This window comes from Nansenia antarctica (assembly GCF_963989245.1).
Source record: "Nansenia antarctica genome assembly, chromosome: 5".
Lineage (NCBI taxonomy): Eukaryota > Metazoa > Chordata > Actinopteri > Argentiniformes > Microstomatidae > Nansenia > Nansenia antarctica.
In genome coordinates, this window is record NC_137690.1 from 70,888,023 (window position 1) to 70,904,285 (window position 16,263).

General features: G+C 43.4%; 1 protein-coding gene and 1 long non-coding RNA gene across 2 annotated transcripts; one reads left to right on the plus strand and one right to left on the minus strand.

The window, feature by feature from the left end:
• Positions 1-1,463: 1,463 nt before the first annotated feature.
• sfpq (splicing factor proline/glutamine-rich) lies at positions 1,464-11,717 on the minus strand. Its single transcript, XM_080532127.1, has 10 exons — positions 10,850-11,717; positions 9,630-9,821; positions 9,208-9,509; positions 9,002-9,097; positions 7,135-7,331; positions 6,556-6,640; positions 6,308-6,422; positions 6,065-6,119; positions 5,550-5,674; positions 1,464-1,953 (listed from the first exon to the last, which is right to left on the minus strand). The coding sequence occupies exons 1-10, from the start codon at positions 11,594-11,596 to the stop codon at positions 1,843-1,845; spliced, it is 2,025 nt and encodes a 674-aa protein (XP_080388253.1). The 5' UTR covers positions 11,597-11,717; the 3' UTR covers positions 1,464-1,842.
• A 2,963-nt stretch (positions 11,718-14,680) lies between these two features.
• Positions 14,681-16,263, plus strand: LOC308157236. The gene is made up of 4 exons (XR_013937440.1): positions 14,681-14,752; positions 15,243-15,372; positions 15,888-16,052; positions 16,158-16,263. It is a non-coding gene; the product is annotated as an uncharacterized lncRNA (long non-coding RNA).

Consider the following 16,263-nt stretch of genomic DNA (forward strand, 5'->3'; position numbering starts at 1 on the left):
CGATGTTGTTGCACTTGTTACCGCTCATCTAAGATCAGTGTAGACTGGCAAGGTAGGAACACGGGTTGCCTATAGAGCACCGCTCTTCTGTCATGAACTGGCCTGACAATGAAGCATTGTTTTTATTTGTATCTGATGACTTGTTTGATCGATTGATCTAAGTTTCATGCTAAGTTGTGAACGAATCACAACCATTCATTTCTATGATACTACTGATGACGTATCAGGGTCTTGAAGGGTTGTCTCATTTCATAGGGGAAGATTTCAACCACTACCCCTTGTAACTGTTCCACAAGAGTCCTGGCTGCCATCTGTCATCCGAGGGTAGAACCTGAGTTCTTAGTCAATGAATCTTAATGGCAATTAGATTTTTTGGGGTGTTGACATTGCATCACGAAATAGCAACATTCTGATCAAATATTCTGCTTTTGGATCATCAATGAAGACTCAGTGTATAAAGTACTATGAACATTTAGCCAAAATGACTAATTTCGACTCCATGTTAACTTAATATAAATGTAAATACTTTGGGTTCCAAGACGTTACTCACTGGGCATGCCTGCATTCCTTTTTGCCAACAAAAACAGCAGCACAGTTGTCAAATGTACTGAAATGCGCTTCTATTGCATAACTAATTTTTAACTTGAGGTGCACAGACCTTCAAAAAGGTTGAACATTTGAATCAAATAGCAGCATATGGATTTAAGGAGTTTCACACCAGTGCTGCTGAATTTCGGTTGTCAAAATGAGGCCCAACAACCATCACTGCTCTACGTTATTACAACGTACTTGCTGGATCACTGCTGTCTCATGACGCATATTCACATGGGAACGACGGCCAACATGATAAATCCATCTCATGCCAGATCATACCATAACCATATAAAATATATAACTAGTTTATGATCCTCAGCCCCAATCAGTGACTACGTCTTCATGCACAATATTTGGACATTCAGAAAATAATTAACTCAGAAAGAACTGTTTATGACCGCAAATTCAAATTCTTTTGATTTGTCGTAACATATAATCTGAATAGTAAACGGCCAACATGTTATTCTGCATTACTTTTCACTGTCTGTGTTCAGAACAGACAGACAATCTACCAATCCACTATTTTTCACTACGAGTTGTGCTCTTGGAATTTACCAATGGGGAAAGGAAGCAGAACTCTAATGACATGCTTGTCCTTTACGAAATTGTGCACCCTTAAGTGTGACTTGGCTGTGATTTAGAAGCGTGGTTATTCTGATTGGGCTAGTAAGCATTAACATGCCCAAAATATTCTCCTATCAAACTGTCTAGCATCAAAAGGTATAACCTAGCCCTTCCTTTCCATACGGTTTATTTTGACTTTTAACAGAATATTAGGCTGCATGTAAACGTAGTCACTGACTCTTTCACCACTTATTTCAAGAGAAACTCCAATTTGTGCTAAAAAATAAACTTTAAGAGGATTTGGAGAGAACCAATTGAAGTCTTTATTTCAAAGTTACAATTTTTACTTCAAATTTTAAATGGCACAAAATATAGCCATAGAAAGGTGAGAAAACGTTACAATTAGTTATCACCACGTACGACACGAGTCACATGAGCATGACACAACTGGAAAGAAAATTATACAAGGTGAGAGCGCTACGGTCACGTGGTGACCCATTACTACTACTCCAAATACAAAACAGAAAAAAATCTAACTTGCCATAAAATGAATGAGTCTCCAGGCTAAAATGCAAGAACACTTTCAACTTAAATACAACAATGATGACTCGGGATGTTCAGAGAATCTACACAGTAGCACTGCTAAGGGAGTGACACTGAAGAGCTTTTTTCATTTATTTTTTTTTAAAAACGGGGCTTCTTGGCAGGCCCATCAAACTCCTCACGGACCCTGCCAAACCCTGGATTACCAGGACCCATTCCCCTAGGACCGCCCTGAGGGAAGCGCTCATTGCGCTGTAAGGATTAATCGGCCAAACCAAGGAGGAAGTTGGAGGGCGGGAGGGAGGGTGGGCAGTGCAATGGCACGCAGTTCAAGTCCATATACAAGGAGGGGGGTAAGGGGGGGCGGAGAGAGAGTTGGTTTGGTTTTGAGAGTTGATTTACAAAACAACCAGCAGGAGACATGTCCGAAGGAAACGTTCGTTGAAATAGTTCCAAAATGAAGATCCACAGGTGCCACGGGTAACATACGGAGAAGGAAGAAAGGGTTATGGTTTCGTTAGTCATATCCTACCGCAGTTTGCAGTGCACAGCAAAGGCTGACCTACATCACTCAATACTGGAATCACGGGGATAATGTCAATGCCTCACTGGCCTTGACCTATGGATAGGCCGGCTATTAAATTGAATTTTCAGGGCACCCATTTCACCACCCCATAACACTAAGCGTATTATATTCATCAACCCTTTTTTTTTTTTTTTTACTTCAATGGCTCATGTCGCCTCAACAGCGTTTACACAAGTGCCAGTCATCTTACGGTCAAATAGAGGTTCTGAACTGGCCTGGGAACAGGCTAGTTCAGAATTAGGCTAACAAATTAGGTTACGTCAAGCAGAGTCGTTACACTTAACAGCTATTCTGATCTTTGCACACTGAGCAATTGCAGGAGCAAATGCATCTCACACTTGGCAAGTATGGTAAGCCTACATGCCTTGGGAGTAAATAAAGTCACGGTGTGCTTTTTCATGAATATTTTGCTAACATTTGCTGCAGAGACATTTCTCTGACCAAACAATCTACCACTTACTATTCAGAGGTCAGTACTGAATGGAGGCATTCAGCCACGTTTAACAAATTAGGAGACTGAAGTCATGTGATTGTGTTTTAGAATGTAACCCTGAGTGTGTTTTATAATGTTGTCATTCTGTATGATTGTTAAGTGTGTAAATGCAATGGGACTCCCTGCCTTAAAAAAAATACATTTAAATAAATTAAAGACTTAGTAGTGCAAAATAACTGTATGTATTGAAGGGGCTTGAAAAGTAAAACAGGGCTGGGATCGTAGCAATAGGGTAGAAGACAGCCCATTGTTTTCATGTGGGGTAAAAGCTCAAACTGTAAAACTACTGAAAGTGAACAAAACATACTGTATATATTTGTGTTAAAGAAGCTAGCTCATGTATAAACCCATAAAGAATGTAGCTGTTTGAACATTGAAAACAGGTCAGTACTAGGGGTGTAACGGATCACCTAACTCACGGATCGGATCGTGTCACGGTTTTGAGTCAAGGATCGGAACAACATTCAAGATGTCAAAACTGGTAATATATATATATATATATACATATATATATAATATATATATAACATATTCTACACTCAAACATTACATAATTACGGTATACTGAAATACTCAATTTAAATGATAGGAGAGAGGGAGGAGGCGCCTGGTTGCAGCAGTGAATCACTGGGCTCTTTAAAGCAGATGAATAAACATGTTTTATGCCACTTTTAACTAAATAATAAAGTGAACCCTTATTTTGAACATGGTATGAAAAAAATGCCTTCATTATCAGAAGTTGTCGAGCTACCTTTTTCGTGCCTCCCGTCATAGTTGACAGAGAAGCCAAAGTGCTCCCATACATGGGATTTAAATGACGAGGGAGGCATTCTCCGCCGAACAACGTAACATGATACACTTGGGCCACGTTCGTAAATTCGCTTTGAGAGCGCCGGAGCGCACACTGGGTCCGACGTCATAAAGGGACCAAGTAATTTGATTGGACAAGAGCGCTCAGATTCCAGAGCGGATTTACGAACGCAGCCTTGTTGTTGTGGATTCCCAGCTTCACGTGTAGTGAGCAAACAACGGATCCTTTTTCTTTCGCATTATCAACCTATGATTGCGCTTTAGAGTAAAACAAAGCCCGCAACTGTCGCGTCTATCTTTTCATGGAAACTCTACATTGTGATTTACAAGAGATATTAAGTAAGATATTAAGTAATATTATTACTTGTTAACATTTTGCAATTGATCCGCGGTACACATGCGTTCCGAACCGTGGAGGGCGATCCGTTACACCCCTAGTCAGTACTGTTTCTCCAAAAACTGGCGTTGGGTGAAAGTTTCGCCCAGTAAAGACACCGACTGAGCAAGGCTACAGTTGAACACGTCAATCAGTTTGAAAAGTAAATGAATAGGCTAAATGCATAGTAATTAAATTAAACTTTAAACAGATAAACCTGTAGCATGGCCTAGAGGTATATTCTGTTGACATTTACCAGTAACAGGAGACATTCACTTCAAGCAGAGTGAGGATCTCTTCAAGTGCAAAACAATGTATCGGGAACGTGCATTCATATTGAACACCATTAATACAAAGTTATGTAGAACCATAACTAAAAGGACAGCAGGCGGATCCCTGTGTTGGATCCCAAAACTGGCCACATCTTATATTATTTGCCAGCCTAAAGTCCAAGCAGCTGTCAACACGACTTGTGTATTTCAGGAAATTAACCAATACAGACCAATGGCCTTGTAAAGGCAACCAAATAAAATAATGGAGTGAAAAAAATAATCACTTTTACAGTCACACCAGTTCATTTCTAAGTAAGCTACCAGATATATTAACTGGTCAACTGATTCCCTACCTCATAGCTACAACATGAGTGGCAGAGCTAACATCCCAGTGGTATTTTCATTGCTTTCAGGGCGAGGCCTAGTTAGGCTGCCTGCAGCCCCACTGTACAGGTACTAGTCTACGTGTCGAGATCCAACAAACTGTTGCAGCGTAAAGCACACCTCCCCCGGCTCCACACATGGTGCTCTTCAGTTTACACCAAAGACATTAGGTATCGGCCAAACGTTCGGCCAGGTAAAAAAACCTGTTTGCGTAAAAAGATTCAACCTGCACTAAAACCCATCGTATGAATTGCTTGAAAAAGGGTGGCTAGGCAACGTTACAACACCTAGGTAGCTAAAAACAATGCACGAAGCTCTCAGAACATTCACACTGGCACCCCCAAAATATCCCCAGAATCCTGAGATATGCATGTACCCTTCCGTGTGATGGCATGACGTTTAAATGACAGTATGGGAACGTGGTCTCACTACTGAATAAACCATGTTGGCCACATATTGCGAGGAAACATACTACTGCTGCTGCTGCTGCTGTTGCATCATCACATCCTTGCTCTCGCCAAGAAGAATAACGTGCCTGTCTAGCTCACACAAGACAGGGCTTGCAATAGAGGTCCATTACACATAGGCGCTAAGTGTTGGAAAGCAATTCTTTGGGTTTTAGTACAGGTTGATTCTTCTCAGCTGAACCTCAGGCTGTGAAACTGCAGGAACCGAGGGGGCATGCTACTGCTGGGAGAGGTGGGGGAGGGGAAGAAGAAAAAAAAAGCAGATAATTCGACTCCACTTCGCTGACGCCTCAGAAGACGCTGGGAGAGAGAGAACACGTTTGTGCCGTACGCTTCCAAATACACGGGTCACAAGCCATCCACTTCACTCTTAACATGACTTGAGCAACCAGTAGTAGAAAGAAGAGCCACCACTAAAACTATTACGGTACTGTTGTAATCCCGATGTGGGATACGTTACCATTTCGTTGGGCATCATGGCTCCTCCTCCTCCTCCTCCCATGCCGCCGGCCGCGGGACCCCCCATGCCCTGGTGGCCCTCAAAGCCCATGGGGAACTTCTGGTTGGGTGAGCCGAATGGCATGTCTAGCAGGGACAACAGGACTACATATGTCACATTCAAACAGAAGAGAGTGTCAGGACAGCCTGTGTGGGGGCTATTGTCTAAGTGTCAGGGCAGCCCCTATGGGGGAGGTATTGTTTACGGTACTTTACTGTTCTCACTTCTCAACAACAGAAATCTGTCTGCATTGTTCAAAATGAATGTTGTTTTGCTTCCCTGTGAAGTTACCAGTAAAACCAAAGATATGGTATGTGGTGTGCTGTTGTAATAGTGTTTGTTCTGTGGAATCCCATTCAAAAGATGATTGGTCCAGCATACAGAAAAGAATAATAATAATAAAAACATTTGAGAGAACGAAGAATTCATCTTAAAAGTTGTGAGAAGAAAACGGTCTAATAAACTGAATGACTCACCACCAGCCATACCCTGCATGGCTCCTCCAGCACTCATCCTCATCTCCCTATCCCTCTGTAACAGAAGAACAGCAGGTTGAGACCAACCTACCTCAACGCAAACGTCCAGAACTGCAGACGGGAGGAAGGTTCGGTGCGACTGCCGCTTCAGTGCCGTAAGATTATCATAATAGGTGATTCACCTCTCGGGCCAATCACAGTGCTTGTTTCCGCCAACCCGTTGTACAACTTGGCGGTACTCACATTGTCCATGAAGTTGCCCATTCTGTAGGCCTCCTCACGCTTGCGGCGCACCTGCTCCTCGACCTCCCTCTGGCGGAGAATTTCCTCTTCGCGCAACCTGCGCTGCTCCTCCTGCCTGTTATGTGCAAAATGTTCAAAATCAAACTTTATTAAACGACGACAATCAAAGATTTACTACTAAAGATTTTAGGAAACAGAACCAGATCCCAACAGGTCCGTCGCCGAAATGTAAGACAGTTTCAGCTCACCTGAGCTGCATCTCCTTCCTCTTCTGCATCTCCTGACTGTGCATCTCCTCCATGCGACGCAGGTCCTCCTGTCGCCGCAGCAGGTCTGAACAGGAAGTGAAAGAACATAGCATGAATATCCTGCTCTCTAATCATTTAATAATTTGTGACAGCTGCTGGTGAAAAGTGCAAAATTATGCATAAATTATAAGTATTTAGTGATCGTTAAACTGTTGTTTATTATATCGAGTGGGTACGAAAACCAGATATTGTTGACACAATAAGTTTCACTTTCTGACCCCTTCGAGTGAGCATGTGGTTTGCAAGTTCACCAGCCGCTGCTACATTTAGCAGACGCTTTTAATCCAAAGCGATTTACAATTCTAGACTACTGGGACATTCTCCCTGGAGTAATTTAGGGCTAAGTGCTTTAACTCAAGGGCACACTAGTGGTCTGTGTTCCAGACGGGAACTCATGACCTCCCGATCACCAGTCCAACTCACTATCCACCAGACCACCACTACCCCCCCCCCCCCACACCATGTCTCAGTGATCACGTGACCAGACGGTTGTTTCCGTGCTCGTCCGCCCACACTTGCCTTGGCGCATCACGTTGGCCTGGTGCTCGTGGAAGGCGTCGTCCATCTCCCCCTCCAGCTTCTCGCGGGCCTCGCGGATGTTCTTCTCCACCTGCTGCCTCTGCTGCTTCTCCATCTCGTCCAGGGACTTCCAGCGCTGCGAGTATTCAAACTCGAACGTTCCCGGACGGGCGAACCGCGGGGGCTCTTCTCGTTCCCTGGAGGCACAATCAGATTAGTCGCTAGAACATTCCAGCACATTCCCCCCCTGTAAGGAAATGTGATCAATGACCCCTCTCAGGTTACACCATAGCTGGTCCTCCTGAGACATCTACTGCCCCCCAGCACTGCGTCTCCTGAGACACCCACTTTTCCCCTTTACTGTGTCCCCTAAAACATCTATCGCCCCCCTTGTACTGTTTCTCTGTTTCTCCAGTGTCTATACAAAAAAAAACATTTAAAGTCTAGGTTTAGAAGGTGATAAAAGGAAAAACCTTCTTCCATCACAGAGACTGCCAACTACATTTTTTCATATTTGAATAATCGGTGGGTGCTATGAACGAATAATAGATTTTTCGATGTGTGCCGATATTCAAAGGCAGCCGTGGCAGATCTGTCTGTTAATTTGCATTTTATCTGAATGGGGGGGGAAATGTACGGTCCTAATGTTAAAAATCGACTGACCCTAATTTGAATAATCAAATATTCTGTCCATCAATAAACAGTACATGAGACAGCAACTTACACGCAATGCAGGGGAAAATAACTAGCAGGATGCACGTGAAACTTAAAGCCTACAGGAGGTTTGTTCTGTGCAGGGAGCCAGTTTCAATGTGTCAGCAGTCGTGATCTTGGCCTTTCTTGGTGATGGTAAATGTTCTCATCCACCAGTCACTTTGGCTGGTAGATCAAAGTTAAGCCCTGCCTCAGGGACACCTCTGAAACTGCCACTTAATTGGTGGACAGGAAGGCTATTGTTAACCACTCCCACTTTCCCGTCTCCACACCTTTGGGGTCTTTAGTTGTGCAAACTGCCTTTCGTTACCCGGTATACTCAGTGTACCGTAAAATACTATTTTGCTTGGACACTTAAGTTCTTACCCGACTAAACGCTTTTGGAACTGCAAGATATCTTAGTCCACAAGGGTGAAATTCCTACACCCCTGAAATACCTGAGTCGTAACACAAGTGGGGGTATTTTCTGAGACGTGAGTTTAGTACCCAAGCCATAATACAAATAAATAATAGTGTGTTGAGGTAATCAGGCATGGTACGGTTTGGTTTTATCTAGATTTGCATTGTTTTCCTGTTAAACTTTTATATTCGCTCATATATTTCCTGATATTCATAAGAAAATCTGACAGCCCACAGTGATTTTTAAATGGTTATTGAACTGCAGCATCTGTGAGACCAACCCCCCTCCACATTTTACACCATCTGCTAAGTGACTTGATCTGTGTCATTTACATAACAAAGCCCATATGTTGGCCCTAGTGCTGTGGTGTCGTAAGCCACACAGTTCTACAAGTTGTGGGGAGCAGGCCATCTTGATTTGGTAATCTAGAAATTATAACCAAGGACTTTCACAAAACCGTGATACAAATTTGAGCTTTTCAAAAAATGCCGGTTGAGAGAGGACACTGGCGTTGCTTGTTTGCCGCTTTTCCCCCCGAAATCTAGGTGTAATTGCAGTATACAGAGTAGATTGTCCTACAAAGACACTTAGATTTAGATTAGTAATCTAAAAATGTATTCGACCTCTATACTTTCTTTTATTTATCTTTCGTTTCTTTTTATTATTACTACTCAATCTTTTCAGTTTGTAAAGCGTCTTTGAGTGTCTAGAAAAGCGCTATATAAGTCCAATGTATTATTATTATTATCTTACTTCATATAATTGGGGTTCTTCTGTGCCAGCTTCTCTGGTAGACCGTCCTCGTCATCATACTGTTCAAGAGGCTCCACAACAATCGGACGAGGTGACCTAAGCAAAAGCCAAAAGCATTGATTAAAAACAGTACAGGCTGCAGAACATGGATAAATAAAAAATGTCAACCATTTCCGAGTGTCTCAAACAAATGTAAAACCCCTTACATTGTGAGCAAGAAGACTCCATCATTGCAGCGATCTAGGGCCTTTCGTGCAGCAGGTTTGGAGGCGAACTCCACAATGCCTTTGCCAGTGGAGCGACCACGGTCATCTACAATGACCACTGCCCGCTCGACTACTCCAAACTGGGAGAAGGCCTCGTCAAGAAGCTCATTGGACACGTACGGTGACAGGTTTTTGACAGACAAAGCAGCAGAGTGTGTGGCAAAGCGCACTCGAAGCTGTCTCCCTTTCATGGGAACATCGTCCAGTTCGGCTTTGGCGATCTCTGCCAACGCACGAGATTCCTGCGAGGGGTAGAATATATTGAATACGTGTTAACATCTCACTTACAACCCCACCCAAGGACAGAATTTAAAGTCAATTTAAAGTCACTACTTATGTGTGATAATGATGTGTCTTCTTACCAGCCTGATGAAGCCGAAGCCTTTGTTCTTGTTGATAAAGATCTCACTGGGCTCTCCGTACTTGGCGAACAGTCTCTTGAACTCATCGTCGGAGATGTCGCTGGGCAGGTTTCCGATGAACAGACGGCATCGTTGGGTGTAGGTCTTCTCACCCGGTTTCCTCAGCAACGACAATGTCGCCCGTAACTCGTGCTAAAACAAATAATGCACTTTTTTTTTAGTTTCGATTCAATCAATCAATGCCGTCTAGCTTAAACACAATTCACATCGGATGTTACCTAATCGCAGACAAACTACACAATCGAGCTAAGATTCTTATTTAACAGAACAAAGACGAAAACACAAGTATTGAAGACGGTTAAAAGAAACGTTGACGAATCCCCCCAGGCTGGCGTAGCCATCTTCTGTCTCACCCCCCCCCCTTCCTTTCCAAGGCAAAAACTGCATGAACAAACCCGATTTACTCGAGTAAACCTTCGCCTTTGTGATTCAATGTACGTATGGATAATGTCTACATGGATGTATCCACAGCCACACACACAGTAACGTTAGATGCGTTAAAGCCTCGGTGCGCGAGCTCCTCCAACAACGACGGTTAGCGACATAAAATGGCGGCCGGTCCGAGCTGGTTTCAGCTCGCCTAGCCGCATTGTTCTGTGTGAGACGTTAGAATGATAAGGTTCTATCTCCATTTTGGGCAAAATTGAGTTTTGTTTTTTTACATAATCTGATCCATTAGGTGTTTATTAATGCCTGTGTGGTGTTATTTTTAAAATGTTGACATTTTTGCGTTCCTAATTCATAAAATCCATCTCATAAAACATAATGGAATGTAAAAACTTTGACGCTCAATATCTCTGAACTGCCCTAAACGGAGATAGAACCTTATCATTCTAAACGGAGATAGAACCTTATCATTCTAAACTCACGATAACGTCTCGCTAAGCTATAACGAGGTGTACTAACCTAACGTCTTTGGCTCGCTACTTCTAAGCACGGTATATTTTCCCAAATAAAACCCAATATGTTGGATTTCTGAAAGCTGGCCTCGTTTGTTTTGTGTTCATTCTCACTGGTCTAGCTAAAGCAGTTGCCGAAATGATCGGGAGCTAATAACAATAATTCACGTTTCGCCCCCCGCAGCGAAATTGGTTTTGCGGCCTGCATGCGGGCCCTCGACCAGGGCCTAGAGTTAGCCTAGTAGCTACCCAATCACTCACCTTGGGGTGGTCATCGCGTTGTTCACTTTTGTTCCCTGCTTTCGCAGGAGAAGGGTTGTTTGTCTTCTGCGGTGGCGGCTGCTGCTTCGGGGGGTCCGGCTTGCTCATGGCTGCTGGAACAGGCTTGTTAATCTGACTATTATTATTATTACCACCGGTATTCTGTCTATTTTGTTGGTTTTGATGTTGCTGCTGGTTTTGCTGGTTCTTGTTGATCTGGTTGACCGGTGGTGGTGGCGGCGATGAGATGACGGGCTTCGGCGGTGGTATAGTAGGCTTTAATATGGGCTTCGGCGGAGGAGACTGGATCTTTGGGACCACCAGGACCGCCGGGACCACCGCTGCAGCCGCCACTGCCTGCGGGGGTTGTTGTTGTTGCTGCTGCGCCGGGCCTTTCATGGTGAGCGCCGGGCCGGGAGTCGGGCCTTTCATGGTCAGAGCCGGACCGGGAGTAGGGGGAGGCCGATTCGGTAGAACGGGCTGGCCACCACCGGGCTGCTGGGCGATGATCGGAGGCTTCTGGGGGGTGATCTGCGGCACCTGGTTAACTGGTTTGTTGTTGCCGAAATTAATCTGTGGCTGCTGTGGTGGTCCCCGGTTTTGAAACGGGTTATGTTGGTTCTGATTTCTGAAATTCAGGTTGTTGCCCATTCCGCCTCGCATCCCAGGCCCCCCGGGACCAGGGCCTTTGAAACCCCTTTGAAACCCCCCACGATTTCTAGCGAATCTGTTGTCCCCCCGCGACATGATGGTGATCTGATCACAGTAACGGAATAAAAACAAAAAATGTATTGTAATAAAACGCAATGCGATGGACTAGATTGAAGTAAACGCTAACGGTCGCTAACGGCTTTTTGTTTCGTGCCAGTTCTCTCAACGACTTCTGTAAAATGGCGTTCAGAACCGTCGTCGTTGGAAGCTGCTTGTTTGTGCCCTCCCTTCCTCCGGCCCCGCCCAGTTTTTACAGTGGGTTCGCTCGTTTTGTGCGCCTTTCTTTCCCAGGTGGGCGGGGTTTAAACGCTGAATCAGTCGTCTTTCATTGGTGACTCCGTACGACGATATCCGCCCCCCCGGCTTCCCGATACTGGAAGCCCATCTGCTCTCCAAATCGCGCACATCTATTATAACGCTATCAGCAAGAAATCAAATCAAAAGTGTATTTTAAGGATGCTTCAGTTCGAGCTACCTACTCAACAGTGCAGCAAAATACAATGATAGGGGATTAAATGAAAATAGAATAATAATAATAATAATAATAGAATACACAATAATGTACTTCAAGTAGTAACTGTCAAACAATAAGTGTAGCCTTGGGTGGACTATGCAGATAGTAGTATAATAGTAATAATATTAGTAGTAATTAAATTATATTCGGACTTATTACAAAGCGCTTCACAATGGCCTCTCATTCACCCATTCACACACACAATGGCGGCAAGCTACCATGCAAGGCGCCAGCCCGCTCATTGGGAGCAATTTGGGGTTCAGTGTCTTGCCCAGGGACACCTCGACATGTGACCAGCCGGGGTTCGAACCGCTGATCTGCTGACCGTGCGATCATTAGACTCCGGCTCTACCTCCTGAGCCACAGCCGCCCTATAATTCTATATATATATAGGCTATGTGGATGGTTGTGTGTGTGTGTCCTGCTGCTTCCTGTAGTCAACAAGCATCTCCTTTGTTTGCTGATGTTGAGGGAGAGGTTGTTGTCCTGGCACGTATCTGCCAGGCTCCTTCCTCCTCCTCCTCCTCCTCCTCCTCCTCCTCCCCCTCCTAGGGAGGTGTTACCTTGTCCTTTCCGCCATTTCAGCCTGAAGAAACATCACTTCAGAAGTTCACTCAGGTTCCAGTGTGATCAAGTAAAACTATTCAGTTAGTATTCAGTCATATTAATAATAATAATAATAATAATAATAATAACTTAAATTTATATAGCGCCTTTCACAGACCCAAGTTCGCATTACAAGGGAATGGGACAAACAGAACAGAGCCAGAGAGACAGAGATATTGCAATAGGGAGAGACAAATCAATCAGCTCAGAGAAACCATCTGCAGAATGATGTGATTTTCTCTGTCGGTCTCCACACCAACAGAACATTTTATAGCAAGACACAAACAACCAGAATAGGATGCAGCTGGGCCAAGGATGGCTTTATGAGTTACTGTCTCTCCACAGTCCAAGGACCAGTGGCGTGCAGTCAGGTGAGGCAGGGTAGGCAGTGCCTCACCCAGGCATTTAAGAAAGAAAAAGAATATCAGTCTTTTTAAAAAAAATATATTTTTTTTTTTCATCTCAAAAATATATATTTGTTTTATTTATTTTACTCATTATTCTTAACTTTAATGTGTGTTGATCCTCTCTGGCCCGCCATTAACCTCTCCAACCTTCCTCCACACAGATAGCTGTTTCTGTTTCTGTTGTTGTTGTTGTTGTTGTTGTTGTAGTTGTTGTTGTTGTTGTTGGAGTTGTTGTTGTTGTTGTTGTCGTCTAGTAGACTTAGCCACCCTGGTCCTCTGGTGAGCGTTAGCAATTTGCTCTGTGGTGGCCAGTTGGGTCCTCTCTGGCCCGCCATTAACCTCTCCAACCTCCCTCCACACAGATAGCAGTTTCTGTTGTTGTTGTTGTTGTAGTTGTAGTTGTTGTTGTTGTTGTTGTTGTTGTTGGCTACGCGAGGCACTGATGGTGGGTCTCGTAGCCTTAGCCACCCTGGTTCTCTGGTGAGCCTGTACCGTAGTGAGTTCGGTCGTCCAGCTTGGCCGGCGGTTGACCAGGCCACTCTTGGCTGTGTGGGTGTCCGCCTGGAGATGAGGGGTGCTGGCCCAATGCCGGAGCACCATGGGGGCCGTGACTGTGTCCAGAAGGACCTCACCATGCGGGAGCTCCAGAGTGTGGAGGGCCACCAAAGCACCAATAACCAATAATAAACCTATAGTGGCACACTTCCTAGTCATATTTAAGAAAAGAGCTAAAATCATCCAGTAACTTGAAAAAGCAGCTGCACTCGAAGAGAGACAGTTGAGTTGTGTCCATGGTACTATCATACAGGGGCCTATGATGTCACCGTGGGCATTATGACATCATTGCTGTATTGGGAAGTTGAATTCCGATGATTAGAGTGAGAAGAGCCAAACTACTTTATTTTGATACACACACTACTATGTAATTTGTAAACATTAATAATAATAATTTATATAAATAATTTTTATTTTCAAACGATTTATTCTGAATTAATAAATGATTAATTAAATATTATGATGGAATGTTCAAAACTCCATTCCAGCAGGAGCTGGTAATTACCATTTCAAACCCTTTTTCTAACTTGTGACCGCGACAACAGTTTTTAAGCTACACAATACATATGATATACAGATGTGCATCTGGTTCCCAGGATTCCTACGGTGTGAATATCTAAGTTGTGACACTTGTACTTTTTGAGATAGAGCTGTCTGAAGCTGGGCTTGCTTTTCTCAGGCTTCTATTGTATTGCTGCAGGGCACGTGACGCATAGGTGACTCCTGATTGGTTTTAATCTCATGCTAGAACACACAGGCTGTGTTCGGAATAGCGTACTAGCATACTACTCATACTAGATATGACGTAGATGTTTAGTATGTAGTACGTTCCGAACGTACAGTATGCGAGATTTGAGTATGCGAGAAATTTAGTTCTGCAGGAATTATATTCCAGAATTGATGAGTGAAGAGATTCAGTGTCTTAGGGAGTCTATTGCTCTGCTCAAGGGAACCACTAGGAGGCATTTGAATCTAGTATTTTGACCAGACAATTGAAACTCTGGTTCACCACAATACGTCATCAGCCACAGGTGGAAACAGAAACTATAGTTGGAAACAGAAACTTAAAAGTCAGAGCTACTCAACGGCGTTGAAGCAACATCCAGTAAGGTAATTGAACTTTTCTTTCTTTGCTCTTTATTCTTTAATTAACCCTAACCCCCCATAATAGGAGATTGTTATGGGAAAAAACGTAAGAAGCAAACAATGACAGGGTTAGAAACGAAATATGAAAATGAGGCATAGGGGGGAATGTTATTTAGGAGGAAAATATGTTATTTATGATTAAATGTTGTAACTGTCTGTGCATCACAAAAATAAGTATGAATATAATATATTGTGTAGCAGTTATAGAAGTAGGGGAACACGTGTGTAGTGGATTTTGATCATTGGGCAACAACAGGTTTTTACCTTTGCCTGCTCGCGGCTCTGTCAGTATTGATTTTTTGATTGACTGATTGACTGAAAATGTTCATTGTGTGAAGCGCATTGAGTTGCATCTTGTAAGAAATGCGCTATACAAATAAAATTTGATTTGATTTGATTTCAATGAGCTTCTACAGTTGAGTTCATGTGTCTGATGCTAGACCTTGTTCTACAGATGGATAAAATATTCAACCTACTCAGTGAGCACAGGCTAGACGCATACTACAACAAATTCCTCGGTTTGGGTGTCAAAGACGAGAGAGATTTTATTGACAGCATTGATGATGAAGATCTGGACAAGATAGGTAAGATCACAGACTGGTCTTATCCGACTTAGTATTTAGTGCCATTCTACAATGTCAAGCATGGGTGTTTCTATCCAAATGTGTGGTCTCAGTGTGGTTTCATGTGTGGTTTCAGTATTACTGTTGCAATAGAGTTCCCAGCAGGAATCTCTGGCACATAACGATGTCAACAAGTGTTCTCTGGCTAGAGAGAAAGAAAGCCTAGTTCACCTTATACAGTAGACTAGGCAAGGCAGTCTAGACAGACTCGACAATCTCCCTTGTTAGATCTGCCTTTAGAATGTTTAATCTCTGTTTTTGTCATTGGCATTTTAAATAATATGTTTTTTAATATCATAATAGGTTTGGCTGTTCCTTTATTTTAGTTAATAATTGGATGGCCTGGTTTTGAGGAATTGCCTCAATGGCTCTTGGAAATGAGGCCTTCTTCAGTCATTGCCCTCGATCACAACTTGCCAAACATTTATTTGCCAATTCTTCATTAACATTATTCTAAGTGATTGTCTTTCAAACAGGTTTAAGTCATGTTGAGAAAAAACGCTTTGCAACCATGAAACATATCATCCAAAGACTCAGAGCCCCAACGGCACTAATGCCAGTGACGTCCATACAAACATCATGTGAAGCATTCCATCTGCGATACACATACCCTAACTGTCCTGAGCCAAAACGTATTGGAGGTGAGAGAAACACACTACTTACAAACACTTGCAACTTAAGTGAACAGTGATGTAAACATGTCCTTAAGCTATTATGTATGAGCAATAGTATACATTTGAGTGCAGACATGGATCCGGCCCAAAACACAGTTGAAGACCTGATGCTAAGGATTCGTCACCAAGAGGCAGTGGGGAACTCTACAGCAGTGTGCCTCTTCACAGCTGAGGGAAT